Source organism: Felis catus, chromosome A3 (assembly GCF_018350175.1).
Source record: "Felis catus isolate Fca126 chromosome A3, F.catus_Fca126_mat1.0, whole genome shotgun sequence".
Classification (NCBI taxonomy): domain Eukaryota; kingdom Metazoa; phylum Chordata; class Mammalia; order Carnivora; family Felidae; genus Felis; species Felis catus.
Window position 1 is genome coordinate 121,457,256 of NC_058370.1, and position 19,180 is coordinate 121,476,435.

General features: G+C 36.4%; 1 protein-coding gene across 3 annotated transcripts in view; it reads left to right on the forward strand.

Moving 5' to 3' along the window:
* ATAD2B (ATPase family AAA domain containing 2B) overlaps positions 1 to 19,180 on the forward strand; it is a 166,189-nt gene that overhangs the window by 45,160 nt on the left and 101,849 nt on the right. For all 3 annotated transcript variants that reach the window (XM_023252067.2, XM_023252068.2, XM_045054873.1), the window contains 3 exons: positions 12,077 to 12,175; positions 15,072 to 15,183; positions 18,207 to 18,322. In XM_023252067.2, the coding sequence (XP_023107835.1) occupies positions 12,077 to 12,175; positions 15,072 to 15,183; positions 18,207 to 18,322 (327 nt within the window). The remainder of the gene's footprint in view (positions 1 to 12,076; positions 12,176 to 15,071; positions 15,184 to 18,206; positions 18,323 to 19,180) is intronic.

Consider the following 19,180-nt stretch of genomic DNA (forward strand, 5'->3'; position numbering starts at 1 on the left):
CGTCAACACTTGGTGTAATTTTAACCATTTTTTTAAGTCTGTTTATCTGTTTTGGGAGAGAGAGAGCGAATGGGAGAGGAGTAGAGAGAGAGAGGGAGAGAGAGAATCCTGATCTCTGCCCTGAGAGCACTTGAAGCCACAAACCATGAGATTATGGCTTGAACTGAAACCAAGAGTTGGTCGCTCAACCAGTTCAGCCCCAACCAGATGCCCCAATTGTAGCCATTCTGATAATATATACTAGTATCTCATTTTAGTTTTTACTTCTCTGTTCCTGAGGCTTTAACCATGTTAAGCATCATTTTATTTACTTATTGGCCATTTTTATATCTTCTTTGTAAAGTTGGTGTTTAAATCTTTTGCCATCTTAAAATCAAGTTGTTTGCCTTCTTACTGAGTTTGAAGTGTTTTTATTATTTATTTATTTATTTTAATGTTTATTTATTTTTGAGAGAGAGACAGAGCATGAGTAGGGGAAGGGCAGAGAGAGAGGGAGACACAGAATAAGAACCAGGCTCCAGGCTCCGAGCTGTCAGCACAGAGCACGACGTGGGGTTTGAACTCGGGAACCGCGAGATCAGGACTTAAGCCCAAGTCGGATGCTTAACTGACTAAGCCACCCAGGTGCCCCAAGTTTCAAGAGTTTTTAAAATATATTCTAGACATAAATGTTTTGTTACATATATGTTTTGCGAGTGTTTCCTTTGTCCTTTGACTTGACATCTGTTCTCATAATGATGTGTTTTAAAGGGCAAATGTTTAAAATGTTTTTTAAATGAATTTTTAATTTTGGAACAATTTTAGCTTTGCAGAAAAGTTGTGAAGGTAATATAGAGGTTCCCTTATACCACTTACCCAATTTTTGTCGTTGTTAACATGTCGTGGCATGTTTGTTAAAACTAAGAACTGACATTGGTACATGACTACTTGCCAACCTCCAAAATTTATTTGGATTTTAATAATGTTCTTTTTCTTTCCTTTCTTTAAATTTATTAAATGTTTATTTTGAGAGAGAGTGCGTGAGCACGTGCAAGCAGGAAAGGGGCAGAGAGAGAGAATCCCAAGCAGGCTCTGTGCCGACAGTGCAGAGCCCAATATGAGGCTTTACCCTACGAACTGTGAGGTCATGACCTGAGCTGAAATCAACAGTCGGATTCTTAACCAACTGATCCACCCAGGTGCCCCATTAATGTTCTTTTTCTGCTGCAGAATTGAATTCAGGGTACCATATTGCATTTAGTGTTAATGTCTCCATAGTCTCTGGTCTGTGACAGTTTTTCTGTCTTCCTTTCCTTGTTTTTCATGATCTTGATAATCTTGAGGAATCCTGTCTTTGTATCTTGTGGAATGTCCCGCCAAGTTGTCTAATCATGTTTTCCTCTTTATTAGACTGGGGTTGGGGATTTTTGGAAAGGTAGAAAACAGTCCATCTTGTATCACATCAAGGGGAAGCGTATCCATATGACATCACTGATAATGTTAAGTTAACCTTTATCACTTGGTTACAGTCATGCTTGCCACATTTCTCCACTGTAAAGGTACGATTTTTCCATTTCCATAGTCTGTTCTTTACGCAAAGAGCCACTAAGTCTAACACACCTTCAAGGAAAGGTAGTGGTTTGAGAATTAAAGCTCCATCTCCTAGAGGGGGGAGTATCTACCTATATTACTTGAAATTCTTTTGTAAGACATTGGCATCCTCCAATTAAAAAATATTTGTTCGATCATTTATATCAGTATGGATGCATGCATATTTATTTTATGCTTTGGGTTATAATGCAATCCTGCGTTATTTTGTTATTCAAATTGTACCTGCTTTAGCTGTTGGAAGCCTTTTCAGGTTGTCTCCTCTGTCCAGTTTACATGCCTCCCTTCTTTTGTTTTTTGAGTACTTCTTTATTTCCTGTCATTACAACATGTGCTAGGCTCATTGTGTATATTCCATGCCCCAGCTCTAGGATAAGCCATCTCACTAAGGAGCCCTGTTTCCTTTTATTGGGGAATAATATTTAGAAGCCAAGATCTAGATACTGTGTATGTTTGTTGGTACAAGGCCTCTCAGATAGCTAGTATAGTGTATGTATATACACTCACCTATGGGTGCAGGCACATTTATAATTGCTTCTGTATCCATCTGTATCTATGTTAAGCTAAAGATTAGTTTGTACTGAAGTTGGCTACTCTAATCCAGTATCAAAGTGTTTGTTCTAACCTTTCTCCTTTATCTTGTAACTTTCAGACATTGAGAAACCTGACTCCCACTATCTACTGTCCATCTCTTACTGGTTTCAAATTTTTATGAAGATCAGAATATCCATTTTTCTTTTATAGTTTGTGCTTTTTGAAACTTTCTTCCACCATAAGATTACAAAGGTTTTTATCCCATGTGTTTTACCAGAGGTTTTATAGTTTTAGCTTTGTGTATTATAGGAGGTAAAAGTTGTGGTTCTTTTTATGTACATGAATATCCAATATCTCAACATCACTTTTTGATGAAAAAGATGCCTCACTGAAATGGCTTGGTACTTCTGTCAAAAATATATTTTCTATATACATGTAGGTCTGGTTCTGGATTTTGTTCTACTTATCAAGCATTACCACATTGTCTTGATTTCTTTTGCTTTATAGTACATCTTGAAATCAGGTACTGTAAGTCCTTTAACTTTAGTCGTCTTTTTAAAGATTACTTTGTATATCCTAGGTCCTTTGCATTTTCATTTAAATGTTATAATCAACTTGTTGATTTCTTTCTTTTTTCTTTTTTTTTTAAGTAATCTCTATGTGCAATTTGGGGCTCAAGCTCATGACTCCAAGGTCAAGAGGTACACACTCTTCTGACTTAGCCAGCCAGGCTTCCCTGTTAATTTTCTTTTTCTTTTTCTTTTTCTTTTTCTTTTTCTTTTTCTTTTTCTTTTTCTTTTTCTTTTTCTTTTTCTTTTTCTTTTTTTTTTTTCTTTCTCTTTCTCTTTCTCTTTCTCTTTCTCTTTCTCTTTCTCTTTTTCTTTTTCTTTTTTTTTAAAGTTTATTTATTTTGAGAGAGCATGAGTGCTTGTGCATGAGTTGGGGAGGGGCAGAGAGAGAGAGGAGAGAGAGAATCCCAAGCAGGCTCTGCACTGTCAGCACAGAACCTGATGTGGGGCTCGATCTCATGAACCAGGAGATAAGTGATATGAGCCGAAACCAAGAGTTGGATGTCTAAATGCTTAAGTGACTGAGCCACCCAGGTGCCTGCTCCTCTTAGTTTCTTTCTTTCTTTTTTAAGCTTATTTATTTAGAAAGAATGAGTTGGGGACAGAGAGAGAAGGGGCAGAGGATCTGAAGTGGGCTCTGTGCTGACAGCAGAGACCCCAACTCGGGGCTTGAACTCACCAGCTGAGCCATGAGATCATGACCTGAGCCAAAGTCGGATGCTTAACTGACTGAGCCACCTTAGGCACCCCCTGTTAGTTTCTATAGTAAAAGCCTTCTGGAATTTTGTTTGGACTATAGTGAAGCTGTAGGTCAATATGGGGAGAATCAATATTGTAATAATATTTAGCCTGCCAATTCATGAACATGGTATATCATTTCATTTAAGTCTTTTGAAATTTCTCTTAGCAATGATTTGTAGTTTATAGTGTAGAGGTTTTTTCTGTATCTTAAATTTATTTTTAAGTATTTTATGTTTAATGATTCAATGGAATTACTTTTAAAAACTACCTTCTAGGCTGGCTCAGTCAGAAAAGTATGAGACTTTTTTTTTTTTCTTCAAGTTTATTTATTCTTGAGAGAGAGAGAGCATGCATGCAAACAGGAGAGACAGACAGACACACACATACACACACACACACACACACACACACACACACACACACATACACACACACACACAATCTGAAATAGGCTTCAGGCTCTGAGCTGTCAGCACAGAGCCCAGTGTGGGGCTCAAACTCTGAATGGTGAGATCATGAGCCGAGCCAAAGTCGGATGCCCAACCAACTGAGGTACCCAGGTGCCCCAGAAGAGTATGTGACTCTTGGTCTTGGGGTTATGAGTTCAAGCTCCATGTTGGGTATAGAGATTACTTAAATGAATAAATAAAAACTTAAAAAAAAACACTCTGGGAGTGCCTGGGTGTCTCAGTCAGTTAAGCAACTGACTTTTGATTCCAGTTCAGGTCATGATCTCATGGTTTATTAATTTGAGCCCTGTGGTGGGGCTCTTTGCTGACAGTGTGGAGCCTGCTTGGGATTCTCTCTCTCCCTCTCTTTCTTCACCCCCTCTCTCTTTTTCTCCCTCTCTCTCAAAAATAATAACAATTAAAAAAATACTGCATTAAAAAAACTACTTTCTAATTGTTTACTACTAAGATTTAAAAACAGAATTGTTTTGTCTGTTAACTTGGTATCCTGTGACCTTGCCAAATTTTGTTATTCTAGTAGTTGTTTTGTATATTACTGAATATTTTCTACATAAACCATATCATCTGCAAATGGAGGCAGTTTCAATCTTTATGAGTTTTCTTTCCTTATTGTTTCGCTAGGATCCTTGGTACAGTGGTAAAAAGAAGTTGTAAGAGTGGGTATGTGTTGTACTTGATTTTTAGGGAAATGTTCACTATTTCTCCAGTAATTAGACCGTTGAAGGTTGTTTTTTGTTTGTTTTGTTTTTGATGCTCCTTTCTAATTGAATAAGTTTCCCTCAATTCCTGTTTTATTGTGAGCTTTTACATAATAGGTTGAATTTTGATAAATGTTTTGTGTTCTTCTAATTGGTCATAATATTTCTCTTTTATTGTTAATGTGGTGAATTATATTGATTATATTCTCTGGATAAACTTTTTTTTTGTCATGATATATATGCTTTTATTGTTTGCTGGATATAATTTGCTAATGTTCTCAGGATATTTTTTTTTTTTTTTTGGTTTCTGTTTGCGAAAGGTGTCGGGTTGTAATTTTCTCTTTTTGTAATGTCCTTGGGGATTTTGGTGTTAGTTATGCTGGTATCATTAATGGAGTTAGGAGGTATATCTCTCTTTTGCTTTCTGAAAGGGTTTGTGTAAGATTGGCGTTACTTCCTCCTTAAATTAAGAAAAATTAAAAAAAAAATCTTTTTTTTTTTTTTAGACAGAGAGAGACAGAGCACAAATGGGGGAGGGGCAGAGAGAGAAGGAGACACAGAATCCAAAGCAGGCTCCAGGCTCTGAGCTGTCAGCACAGAGCCCGATGCGGGTTCAAACTCACAAACCGTGGGATCATGACCTGAGCTGAAGTCAGACGCTCAACTGACTGAGCACCCAGGCACACCCCCCCAAATTTTTTTTAATGTTTATTTATTTTTGAGAGAGAGAGACAGACAGACAGAGCATGAATGGGGGAGGGCAGAGACAGAGGTAGACACAAAATCTGAAGCAGGCTCCAGGCTCTGAGCTGTCAGCACAGAGCCCAATGCAGAGCCTGAACCCGTGAACCACGAGATCATGACCTGAGCCAAAGTTGTACGCTCAACCGACTGAGCCACTCGGGTGCCTCTCCTCCTTAAATGTTTGATAGAATTCAGCAATGGGGAAGTATCTTGGGGAAGATTCTTTGAGATTTTGCATAGATCTTTTTTGCTTTTCATCCATTAGTTTTAGTGGATCTTGCCTTGTGGAGAGGTTTTTGATAATTCAGATAGAATTTCACTATGTGGTTCTTTTTGTTGTGTTTTGTATTTATTTTTGTACATAATTATTCTGGTTTTATTTAGGAAGGCATTTTATAGTGGTTTTTACTTTAAATTTTTATAATGGCCTCATCTTTTTTGTTAGTAGTAATTAGTTTCTTATTCTGAACATCTTCTTCCCCTGAGCAAGGGTCTATTTCTGTCTATTCCCTTATCTTTTCTACTGTCCATTTTCAATTTTACTCTTTCTTTTCAGAGTTTACCATTGTCCTCTTACATAAACTTTTTTTAATTTTAAGTTTTTATTTTAATGCCAGTTAGCTAACATACAATGTTATAGAAGTTTCAGGTGTACAATATAGTGATTCAACACTTCCATACATCACCTTGTGCTCATCACAGCAAGTGCACTCCTTAATCCCCATCACCTATTTAACCCATCCCCTAAAACACCTCCCCTCTGATAACCATCAGTTCTCTATAGTTAAGAGTCTTTTCTTACTTTTCTCTCTCTCTCTCTCTTATTTTTTCCTCTTTGCTTGTTTGTTTTGTTTATTAAATTTCACATTTGAATGAAATCGTATGGCATTTGTCTCTCACTGACTTCACTTAGCAATATACTCTCTAGCTTCATCCATGTCATTGCAAATGGCAAGATTTCATTGTTTTTTTATGGATGAATAATATTCCAATGTATATATATATATATACACCACATCTTTGTTAATTGATGGACATTTGGGCTCTTTCCATATCTTGGCTATTGTAAATAATGTTGCGACAAAGATAGGGGTCTATTTATCCCTTTGAATTAATTTTCTTGTGTTCTTTGGGTAAATACTTAGTAGGGTGATTGCTGGATCATAAGGTAGTGTTATTTTTAGCTTTTCGAGGAATCTCCATACTGTTTTCCATGGGGGCTGCACCAGTTTGAATTGCCACCAACAGTACACAAGGGGTCCTGTTTTTCCATATCCTCGAAATCTACATTTTTGAGAAGTTTTATTTGTAAGTTTTAATGATAACCCTGACTTTCTTGCTGTTAAAATTGAAGTATTTGGCTTACTTACCTTATTTGACATCTTTGTCTTTGCCTCCCATTTTTTTTTTTTTTTGTACAGTGCCATGGATGTTCTCCTGTCACCTTATTTTGTTGCTTTAGTTTTAGAACTATAGGTAAATATATTGTGCTTACAGCCAGCCTATCCTTGTTGCTGCATTTTCCTATTCGTATCTTCATTAGCTGAGATTTGCGCCGTAGCAGTTTTTATGCTTCATGGCCTCAGTATTTCTTAAGTTCTTGCATGTTCTAAAGTGTTTGTAGTCTTCATACCTGAAGGACAGTTTGGCTCAGTATAAATATTTTGGCTTGTATATACACGCTTGTCTTGAGTATCTTGAATGTATTTTATTGTGTTATTGACATTGAATGCCGCTATGTTGAAACTATGTTGAAATTTGAGGGTAAAATTTTTTTTTTCCCTTTATAAGTCTGTTTGCCCTTTTGGGTGGCTACCCAAGGATTTTTTATCTTAAAAGACCAATAACTTGATTAGTAGCATGTATTTTGTAAGTGATCATCATCTTGAGTCATTTTTGTCTGTTACACATTTTACCCTTTCAAGTGAGTAATAACCAAATTTTTAATTTCAGTATGTTTTCCTGAATTACATTTTCAAATGTTTGCTCTTTCCTATTATTCTGATTTTTTATTTGAAGATTTCAGTTATTCCCATGTTGAATTTTTCTTTTTTATATCCATCATTTTCTCTGCTTTCCTTTTTAAATTTTTGTTACATTTTGTTGGCTGTTTTCAATTCTCTAGATCCTTTTAGGTATTTTCTAGCTTTTTATAACTAATGTTGTATTCAGTTTATCTTTATTTCTTTGTTGAGTGTTTTCCCTATGTATTTTGAAGTTTCAGTAGCTTAGAGTTTTGTCTTCTCCTGTTTTCTTATGGTGTCTTCAGTTCTTATATTTTTGCTCTATAGTTCGGCTTCATCAGTAGTATTGCTTGATAACATTTTGAAAGTTTATGGTGAAGTTATTCCGACTTTTCCCATGAACTGTGAGATCATGACTTGAGCTGAAATCAAGAGTCGGACTCTCAACCGACTGAGCCACCCAAGGCGCCCTTGATTCATCACCTTTAAACAGTGTTTTCTGATCTTCCTTATTCTCATATAGTGATAGCACTAATCTTAATTCTTCTTTAGTCACATGAAATTTGAATCATTATACTTGAATGTCTATTTTTGTTTTATTAACTATAAATAGTGCCTTTTCACTCCTACTTTTTTTTCCCTACTATTTTGTAGTCTGAGTTTGTTTGCTTAATGTATGATGAATACATTTCTTGGTCATTAAATATTCTATAAGGTCATTTTCATGACTTCATATCATTTTTATTTATATTGATAATATACCTAATTCCAAATTATTAGACAATAATATTATTATTTATTTAGTTATTTATTTTTTACATTTATTTATTTTTGTGAGAGAGAGACAGAGCACAAGTGGGGTAGGGGCAGAGAGAGAATGAGACACAAAATCCGAAACAGGCTTCAGGCTCTGAGCTGTCAGCACAGAGCCCAACGTGGGGCTCGAACTCACAAACCGTGAGATCATGACCTGAGTCGAAGTCGTACACTTAAGCGACTGAGCCACCTAGGCGCCCCAGATTATTATTTTTTAATTACAGTATAGTAAACATTTGTTAGTTTCAGGTGTACACTGTAATGATTCGATAATTCTCTGTATGACTCAGTCTTCATCAAGATAAGTGTACTTTTAGGGTGCCTGGGTGGCTCAGTCAGTTGAGCATCTGACTCTTGACTTTAGAAGGTGTTGTGATCTCGGTTTGTGAGATCCAAGCCCTGTGTTGGGCTCTGCACTGAGAGTGTGGAGCCAGCTTGGGATTCAGTCTCTCTCTTTCACTGCCCACTCCCCCCACCCCTGCTTTGCTCTCTTTCTGTCTCTCAAAATACGTAAGCAAACTTTAAAAAGTAAAGGTAAGTGTACTATTAGTCCCCTTCACCCATTTCACTCATCCCCCCACCCACCTTTCCTCTGGTACCCATCAGTTTGTTCTCTGTAGTTAAGAGTCTGTCTTTTGGTTTATCTCTTTTTTTCTTTCTTTATTTGTTTTCTCTCTTAAATTCCACATAGTTCACTCCTTACTTTTAAGATTAGGACACAAACATCCACTTCCTTCCATTCTACTCCTTCTATCTTTTTATATTATCAGGACTGATAACATTTATATTTTTCCGTGACAGTTATTAAGTCTTGATTAATTTGCAGGTTAATCCTGAAAGGTCAAAAATCTTGAAATCCTGAAAAGTCAAAAACCAATGAATAGTTTTTACCTTTCTATGAATAATGACAGTGTTTTTCACTGTAGAGCTAAGTAAGGTGCTAGGATTAAATTTCCTTCTTGGTGGATCTTTTTTCACTAACTCTGGCCACTCAGTGGGAAATACTCCTGTATTATTAAATTTATTCATTCATTCAATGATATATATTGCTGCCTTCTCTACTCACCAAGGGTCATTCAAAGCACTGGATGTTAAGAAGTTAGAAGTGTAAAAATCCCTGTTTTCTTGGAGCTTACATTTGAATGAAGATAAACTAATGGATATGTAAAATACTTAGTATGTCAGATGGTGACAAGTGCTTGGAAGAAAATAGAGCAGTGAGGGGGAACATTGAGTTCACGGGATAGGGATAGGCGTGGAGGAGATTGCATCACTTTCTGCAGAGCCTGACAGGAACATAATGTATGCAGGGCTTCTTGTAGTGATTCGTGTATGTGGGGAAAAAGGACCCACTGAATTTATCTCCTGATGGTCTTCAAAAATTTCAAGAGTTTTGTTTTTTTTTTTTTTTGTTTTTTTTTTTTTAAACATTCAGGTAGTTTAACAGTTTTCTAAATTTCTGATGATGTGAAAACATTCATATTCTTTTTGTCAAATGACCTCTCCCCTAGTGTCATCTTCCTGTTCCACTTCAGAGGGATTGTTTTCTAGGCCTGCTGCAAAGTGAATATGCTAAAAGTTAATACTGTTTTCATGAGTTGGACCCATTGTTTACTAGATCCCATGTGTTTTTTTCTTTATCATTTCATTTTGTAGGAATGTAATCTCAATAATTTACTAAAAGAATGTGTAGAAAGTAAATTTTGTATCTTTGTTATCTTAAAATACCTTTTATTTTGATAGCTGGCCAGTGGTTTTGTGAATTAAGACAACTCTAAATCCAATACGTTTCCCTTAAACCTTTGAAGTTCTTCACTGATATCTATATCTCTATCTCTCTATCTCTATCTCTATCTCTATCTCTATCTCTATCTCTATCTCTATCTCTATCTCTATCTCTATGTCTCCACACACAGACACATATATATATATCTCCTCTTTGATGTATTGTTGCTGATGAGAAGTCAGTCTGGTTTATTTTGTTGTTTCTTTGTAGATGCACATGTATATGTATATGTATCTTTCTAGGTATCTTAGAGATGTCATCAACTATTTTAATGATATAGTATTCATTAAATATTATTTTGTTGAGAATGAATTTACCTTGATACATTTTTTAATTCTTCCATAGTAGTTCTGATTATAAGTTATTTTTTTCTTCAAAAATTCTTTATACATTTTATAAGAAATTCAGATAGGATGTATCTTAATTGGGAAGTAATTTCTCTCTCTGTAAGCCAGTGTATTATTTTCTTTAGTGTCTGGATTGTTTCTGATTATTTGGGAAAAGAAAAATAAGAGAAAAAGCCAAACTTTCTTTTCCAGTGAGATTCTAATGTAATTTTTAAATCATTGATAGATATTCCCTTAATAGGGACGCAAATTAAATTTGTTGCTTGACTCCATTCCTGCACAACCCTATTTGAAAAATTGTAGACTCCTTCCTTCTATTTCCTTTGTAGAAGTTGGCATGTTTATACTTCATTAGATATAAACTAGATGAGCTGAAGGATCTTAGTAATATTTGCTGAATAAATGTACTGTAATTCTATAAGTAAATCTACTGATCTAATCAATTATAGATATGATGCTTACAATGTGATTTATTTATTATTTTTTGTTGTTTCAACTTTTTATTTAAACTCTAGTTAGTTAACATACAGTGTAATATTGGTTTCATGAGTAGACATTAGTAGTGAGTCACTTACAGATAATACCTGGTGCTCATCACAAGTGCCCTCCTTGCTATCCATCACCCGTTTAATCCATTCCCCACCCATCTCCCCTCCAGCAGTCCTCGGTTTACTCTCTATAGCTAACAGTCTCTACAATGTGTTTTTTTAATTTTTTGAGAGACAGAGAGCATGTGCATGTGGGTACATTTTAGTGGGGGAGGGGTGGGGAGAGAAGGAGAGAGAGATTATTTTTTTAATTAAAAAAATTTTTTTTTAATTTACATCCAAATTAGTTAGCATATAGTGCAACAATGATTTCAGGAGTAGATTCCTCAGTGCCCCTTACCCATTTAGCCCATCCCCCCTTCCCACCACCCCTCCAGTAACCCTCAGTTCTCCATATTTATGAGTCTCTTCTGTTTTGTCTCCCTCCCTGTTTCTATATTATTTTTGTTTCCCTTCCCTTATGTTCATCTGTTTTGTCTCTTAAGGTCCTCATATGAATGAAGTCATATGATTTTTGTCTTTCTCTGACTAATTTCACTTAGCATAATACCCTCCAGTTCCATCCACGTAGTTGCAACTGGCAAGATTTCATTCTTTTTGATTGCTGAGTAATACTCCATTGTGTATATACCCCACATCTTCTTTATCCATTCATCCATCGATGGACTTTTGGGCTCTTTCCATACTTTGTCTATTGTTGATAGTGCTGCTATAAACATGGGGGTGCATGTGTCCCTTCGAAACAGCATACCTGTATCCCATGGATAAATGCCTAGTAGAGCAATTGCTGGGTCGTAGGGTAGTTCTATTTTTCATTTTCTGAGGAACTTCCATACTGTTTTCCAGAGTGGCTGCGCCAGCTTGCATTCCCAGGAGAGAGAGAATTTTAAGCAGGCCCTATGCCTAGCATGGAGTCCCACAAGGGGATTGATTTCACGACTGAGATTATGACCTGGACTGAAATTAATAGTTGGACACTTAACCAGCTGAGTCACCCATGTGCCCTTCTACAACGTGATTTTTTTTTTTTTAAGTTTATTTATTTTTGAGGGAGAGAGAGGCAGAGAGGGAAAGAGAATCTCAAGCTGGCTTGGTGCTGTCAGTGCAAATCCTGATGTGGGGCTTGAACTCATGAACCATGGGATTATGACATGAGCGAAATCAGAGTTGGACACGTAACCCACTGAGCCACCCAGGCACTCCATGCAATGTATTTTTAAAAACAATTTGCTGCTGTATAGTGATTTTAAGGATTTTACTCTCTTTAAATAGGAGAAAGAAGCACGCCATTCATAGTAGTGACACAACTTCTTCTGATGAAGAACGCTTTGAAAGAAGGAAATCAAAGAGCATGGCGAGAGCAAGAAACAGGTTAGTAAATTTTTTTATTGTTACATCCATGGTAGAAAAAAGGAAGAGGAGTTATTTTTATTTATTTATTTTTTTAAGTAGGCTCCATGCCCATCGTAGGACTTGAACTTACTACCTTAGGAACAAGAGTCATATGGTCTAGTTACTGAACCAGCCAGATGCCCCAAGAACAGTTATTTTATTTATTAAAAAAATTTTTTTTCTAACATTTGTTTATTTTTGAGAGAGAGAGAGAGAGAGACAGAATGTGAGTGGGGGAGGCGTGAAGAGAGAGAGGAAGACACAGAATCTGAAGCAGGCTTCAGGCTCTGAGCTGTCAGCACAGAGCCCAACATGGGACTTGAATCCACAAACTGCAATATCGACTGAGCCGAAGTCGGATGCTCAGCCAACTAAGCCACCGAGGTGCCCTTGAACAGTTATTTTTTGAATGGGATTCTTATCTATACCAGTATTTTGCTAACACCTATATTCAGTACATATTCTCTCTTCTCTTTTCTCTTCTCTTCTCTTCTCTTCTCTCTTCTCTTCTCTTCTCTTCTCTTCTCATTTATTTATTTATAATCTTTTTTTTTTAAGTTTATTTATTTTGAGAGAGAGAGAGAGAGAACAAGCTGGGGAGGGGCAGAGAGAAAGAGAAACACAATCCCAAGCAGGCTCTGTGCCATTAGTGTAGAGCCTGATGCAAGGCTCAAACTCACAGACTGTGAGATCATGACCTGAGCTAAGGTCATGACTTAACTGACTGTGCCACCCAGGCACCCTACTACATATTTTAGACCAGATTAAGGTACTGATTTGGTTTTTACTTACTAATTTTTTAAAAAAAATTTTACTTATTTTTGAGAGAGTAAGAGAGAGAGTGTGAGCGGGGGAGGGGCAGAGAGAGAGGGAGACATGATTCCTAAGCAGGCTCCAGGCTCTGAGCTGTTAGCAGTGAGCCTGACGCAGGGCCCAAACTCACAAACCATGAGATCATGACCTGAGCCAAAGTCAGATGCTTAAGTGAATGAGCCACCCAGGCACCCCTACTTAGTAATTCTTAAAATAGACGTCTAACCTTGGGAGAACTTCTCATAAATTATTTACTATGTAACTACTCAGTGAATGTGTAGGAAGGTAAAGGAGGAAGACCCAAAGGGAAGCAGCCAACCCCTCTGGTAGTCTTTTCTTTGGTACCTATCCTCTAATCCAAATCCATTTAATAAGCCTGATTTTATATAATTTTTTTATTAAAATTTAAAAAATATTCATTTTTTGGGGGAGAGAGAGAGCATGAGCATGTGTGTGGGAGGGGTGGAGAGAGAGGGAAACAATCCAAACCAGGCTCCAGGCTCTGAGCTGTCAACACAGCCCAACATGGGGCTCAAACCCATGAACTATGAGATCATGACCTGAGCCAAAGTCAGACACTTAACCAACTCAGCCACCCCTAATGAGGTTGATTTTATTAGATGCTACAATGATTACGGCGCTCAGAGTGAGATTTGGTTTCTAATAGAATCATCCCAGGAGCCCTGGATTTTATTGCAAAATTTGTTTTGTTTCATTGAGTGCCATCTGGTGGTCTTTCCCTAACTAGGGTAAATGACTGGTTACTACATGGTTCACTAAAACCTCAAGAATGTTTGCTGTGGGGCACCTGGGTGGCTTAGTTGGTTAGGCGTCTGACTGCAGCTCAGGTCATGATCTCGAGGTTCATGAGTTTGAGTCCTGCCTTCGTATCTGTGCTGACCCATCAGAGCCTGGAGCCTGCTTCAGATTCTGTGTCTCCCTCTCTCTCTGCCTCTCCCCTGCTTGTGTGTGCACGTGCTCGTGCTCTCTCTCTCTCTCTCTCTCCCTCTCCTCTCTTTCTCTCGAAAATAAATAAAAACATTTAAAAAAATGAAAAAAGAATTTTCACTGGGTGAAAACCAGTATTTTGTCTAATAAGTAATTAGAACATCAAATTATAATTTATTCTTTAAGATTTGAGTCAATTTTCTAGCTTATACTACTAGAGATAAATTATATTTAGAAAATGTACATGTAGCAAAGTATTTCTATAATTTGGTATTATGTATCTATTGTAGAAATACCAAATTTTCAGTTAGTATGTCTTGGAAACAAGTTTAGATTGTCGCAGATTATATGCTGAAAATAATTCCACATGTAGGTGATGGAAAGAAAATGTAAGAGAAAATAAGTTTATTTTATTTATTAATGTTTATTTATTTATTTTGAGAGAGAGACAGAGCAAGTGGGAGAGGCAGAGAGAGAGGGAGAGAGAATCCCAGGCAGGCTCTGCACTGTCAGCATGGAGTCTGATATGGGGCTTGAACTCACAAACTGTGAGATCATGACCTGAGCCGAAACCAAGAGCTGGGTGCTTAACCAACACCCAGGCGCCCCCAAAATCTAAGTTTAAATAAAAGAATTTAATGTCTACTTAATCTGAACTATTTTGATACTTGCTTTGGAAATATATTTTTAAGGTAAGTTAAGATTCAGAAATGTGTGTGAAAAGTACATTCAGTTTAGAAGTCATACTTTTTTTGAGGCTGTTTATGTCATCTTTTGGTAACTATCCAAGGTTAAAAGAGGAAGTAGATTATATTTTATTAAGGGTAATAAAATTAATACAGTATAGGATTTTAGGTGGCTGAAGATCTATTTTAAAGGAGTTAAACAGAAGATAAAGGTTAGCTCTCAAGATGTGATCTAGAATTGGTTAGTTTTGAATTAAAGGGAAAGAAATTTCTTTTAATCTTGTAAACTGAGTAGACATACCCATGTAATACCTGAGGAGTATTAATGTGAAACTTAAAAGTTAAATGTTAAACTTTTAAAAAATTTAAAATTAAAAGTTAAAGGTGAAACTTTTAATGCTATCTACTTGAATTTTTATGAATTTCAGATGTTTGCCTATGAACTTCAGAGCAGAAGATTTAGCTAGTGGTATTCTCCGAGAACGTGTCAAAGTGGGTGCAAGCTTGGCTGATGTTGATCCAATGAACATTGATAAATCAGTAAGTTTTGTAAATGTTTTTCTAGAAGTAACTTTAAAAAAAAAATTAAGGTTGTTCCTTGTTTCTAAGGCAACACATAATAAAAATAAAAACCCAGATATCATCATTATTAGTGTTTTGATGTATGTGTTTTGGAACCTAGCACTCTGGTCACAGGTGATACTTAAGTCCCCCCCGCGCCCCCCCCCCCCCCCCCCCCCGCCCCGTATCAGTGATGCTGGCGTATATAATAAAAATGGGTAGGAAATGAGGCTGACAAATATGGCAAGGCCCATAAACCATGATATGTAGTAGGGTATTGTTGAAGCTGCTTAGATTTCATGATCAGATTTACATTTTAGATGGAGCACTCTGATTCTGATGTAGTTAATGAAGGGAAGCAAGGCTGGCATTAGGGAGACTGGTCTGGACATAGTTGTAACATAGTAATTTGGAGTAATGGTCATGGTAGGGTAATGATGGAAAGAAGTAGATGGATTTGACATAATTCAGGAGAGAATTTGGTTTGATGGAATTGGGTGAATTTATTGCTTTTGGGGAATGAAGGAGAGAAACAAGTTGAATGTATGACCTAGGTTTCTGGCTTAAGTGACTGGGTGGGATCTACTCTCTGATGTAGGGAACATTAGAGAAAATGTTTAGAGGGGTTACGATGATTTAGTTAGTTGTAGACATGTTTAGGTGTCCATGGCACATCACAAATGGAAGTAACTTGTAGGAAATTAGTTAGGTTTGGCCTTAAGGAGAACTATACGGGCTAGAAATTCAGATATGGGTGTCAAATATAAAGATAGTTGAGATCATTATGCGAAGTGGGTTATAGTACCCAGGGAAAGTCTGAAAAGAAAGGCAAGATTTAGAGGATGTCATAGATATTTACTGTTACTAGAATCTTTCTAGGGAGTGTATTTTGGAATAGCTTACTGCCCAACTAAGATCATATTTGATTTTTTTTTGTTCCCGTAAACGTTTCTATATGACATAATTTAACTGATTCTCATATGACAAGCTTAAGTTACCAATGGAGTTGTGTATATATTTGAAAATGAAATGTTATCTCTTCTCAATCTGAAGTCATAGGGGAAAATATTTTATTTAAATATTTACTTTAATATTTATTTTAACGAGGACTTTAGAGTATTGAATTCCCAGTCTCATATCTACTAATGTACATTCTCAGAGGACCTTACTTAATATTCTTTGCTTATTTTGTTGACCAGCACCTTACTCTCTTGAATCAGTTAACTTTAGATGTCTATGCCATTTATTTAGAGTAGTATTTTTTTAAATTTGATATCATATACAAATACGGTTTTTCTTATTTAAACTCTGTGTTTATTTTTCTAGATTACTTAAGTTTTTTTTTTTATCATAGTAACATTTCATTTTGAAACATTCTCAAGTACTGTAACAGAATAAAGATACAGGGGGAGGTGCTTACTGTTAACATTTTGGCAGTATTTCCTTCAAGCACTTTTTTCTGTACAGTATTTTACTCTATAAAGTCTTTTAGGTATTTAAACTGTTATGGACGGGAGGAATAATCTCTTGTTTCTTTTAAAAAAAAAATTTTTTTTTTAACGTTTATTTATTTTTGAGGCAGAGAGAGAGCATGAACAGGGGAGGGTCAGAGAGAGGGAGACACAGAATCTGAAACAGGCTCCAGGCTCTGAGCTGTCAGCACAGAGCCCGACGCGGGGCTCGAACCCACAGACCGCGAGATCATGACCTGAGCAGAAGTCGGCCGCTTAACCGACTGAGCCACCCAGGCGCCCCTAATCTCTCTTGTTTCTTATGGTAGGTCAGTGTTTCTTAAATCACTTTTTCATTGCTGTCTCCTAAGGAGAGAAATTAAATTTCTATCTAGATAAATTAATATTAAAGAATAAGACATGGGGTGCCTGGGTGGCTCAGTTGGTTAAGCATCCAACTCTTGGTTTTGGCTCAGGTCATGAACTTACAGTTTGTGAGTTCGAGCCCCACATTGGGCTCCGCACATAGCCTGCTTGGGATTCTCTCTCCCTCTCTCCCTGTCTGTCCCCCACTTGTTCTCTCTCAAAATAAGTAAATAAACTTAAATTTAAAGAAATTAAAAAAAAATGGGGTACCTGAGTGACTCAGTCGGTTAAGTGTCTGACATCAACTTAGGTCATGATCTCACGGTTTGTGGGTTCGAACCCTGTGTCTGGGTCTGTGCTGACAGCTCAGAGCCTGGAGCCTGTTTCAGATTCTGTGTCTCCCTCTCTCTCTGCCCTTCCCCCATTCACACTCTGTCTCTCTGTCTCTCTCTCTCTCAAAAATAAAAACATGAAAAAAAATTTTTTTTAATTAAAAAAAAAATTAAGACTTGGGGGCATCTGGGTGGGTCCGTAGGTTGAATGTCTGCCTCTTGATTCTGGCTCAGGTCATGATCCCAGGGTTGTGGGATCGAGCCCACGTTGGGATCTGTGCTAAGTGTGGGGACTGCTTAGGAAATTCTCTCTCTCCCTCTCTCTGCCCTCTCCCCTACTTACATGGGCTCTCTCTCTTTAAAAAAAAAAAAAAAAAAAAAGAGTGAGACTTGGTTTTATAAAGTTGAGCTTTGGAGGGTCTCAAACCATTGTAGTAGCTAAGATGTTTTTCACCCTACTTCTAAATCAGTTTTTGCTCCCTTAGGGACAGTATTGCCTTTGCTGGCAATGCATGTGATAGATGGTATTTTGAAAGGCATTTAAATTATTAGAGTATAAATACAATTTATCATCTCCTCTAGATACCCATTAAAGTGTTAGATTGGACATTAATCTTGTCCTTAGTTACTAGGAGATTAAAGAATGGTAGCTTTATTTAGCTGAACTGAAATGTAAACTTGAATTTTACTGCTGACTTTATTTTTCTGCACTCCAGAAGTGTAATTTTTTGAACTTTATGTTCAACAGTTCCTGCTGAAGGCATGTATTTCTGAATCATAAGACAATCTCATAAATTAAAAAAAATCTTTAGTAGTTAAAATTATTTTATATTGAACTTTTTCCCTTCCCAAGGTGCGGTTTGATAGTATAGGTGGATTGAGCCATCATATTCATGCACTGAAAGAAATGGTAGTATTCCCACTTCTATATCCAGAAATCTTTGAGAAATTTAAGATTCAGCCTCCAAGGTAAGTAATGTCCTAGATGTTTATTATTGTTATTACTGTTAATTTATCAAATTTCAGTTAGTAAATGATTATAAATATAAATATTTCATATGTATTGATTTGATGTGTTCTAGCAATGAGAATTAGGAATGAAATTTTATTAATTAGGGTTCAAAGGCTGTGGTAGTAAGTGTATCCTTGAAGTTTACATTTCAGCATTTAAATGTCGGGTATAAGATCTAAATCTCTGTGCCCCTTGAATATACAAGTGGATTGCCCAAATGGATTTTCCATAATTTGGCCTCCAGATAGCATAGAGTTGAACGCTGTATGTTGTTTAGTCTTTGGAAACACAATTCCAGTTAAGTGTATATGTGACTTGATGCTGGTAGTTTTGAAATGGTAAGCTTTTTTTTTTTTTTTTTTTTTTGATATCCATTTTTATGATCAGATTGTGTTTGATCATGAGATACGTAGCTAGGTAGCTTTTAGAAAAGGCTGAGAACTTAAGGGAAGTTGGGAGAATAAAATATTCAAGATATACATGTAGACCATTACATTTTCCATCTGTTTCAGGATGTAGAAAATCTTATTAAAGAGTCATCTTCTGTTTGAGCAGATTAAAACTGTGGCTTATAATTCTACAGTGGCTTTTTAAAATCAAAAGCAATGTATTGTTTTTTGTAGGATATAAGTTGAATTTTGAAAATAATTACTACTTTTCTCAAAGTCCTTAAAGTAGCATGGCTGTGGGAGAAACTGAAATAAAATGGAGAGAGAAGCAGAAAGTGTTACAAGTAGAGGGTAATTTTACTTCTTAGGGATGAACAATTTTGTATATTCTTTGTAAGCTTGTTTTATACATATATGTGTATGTTA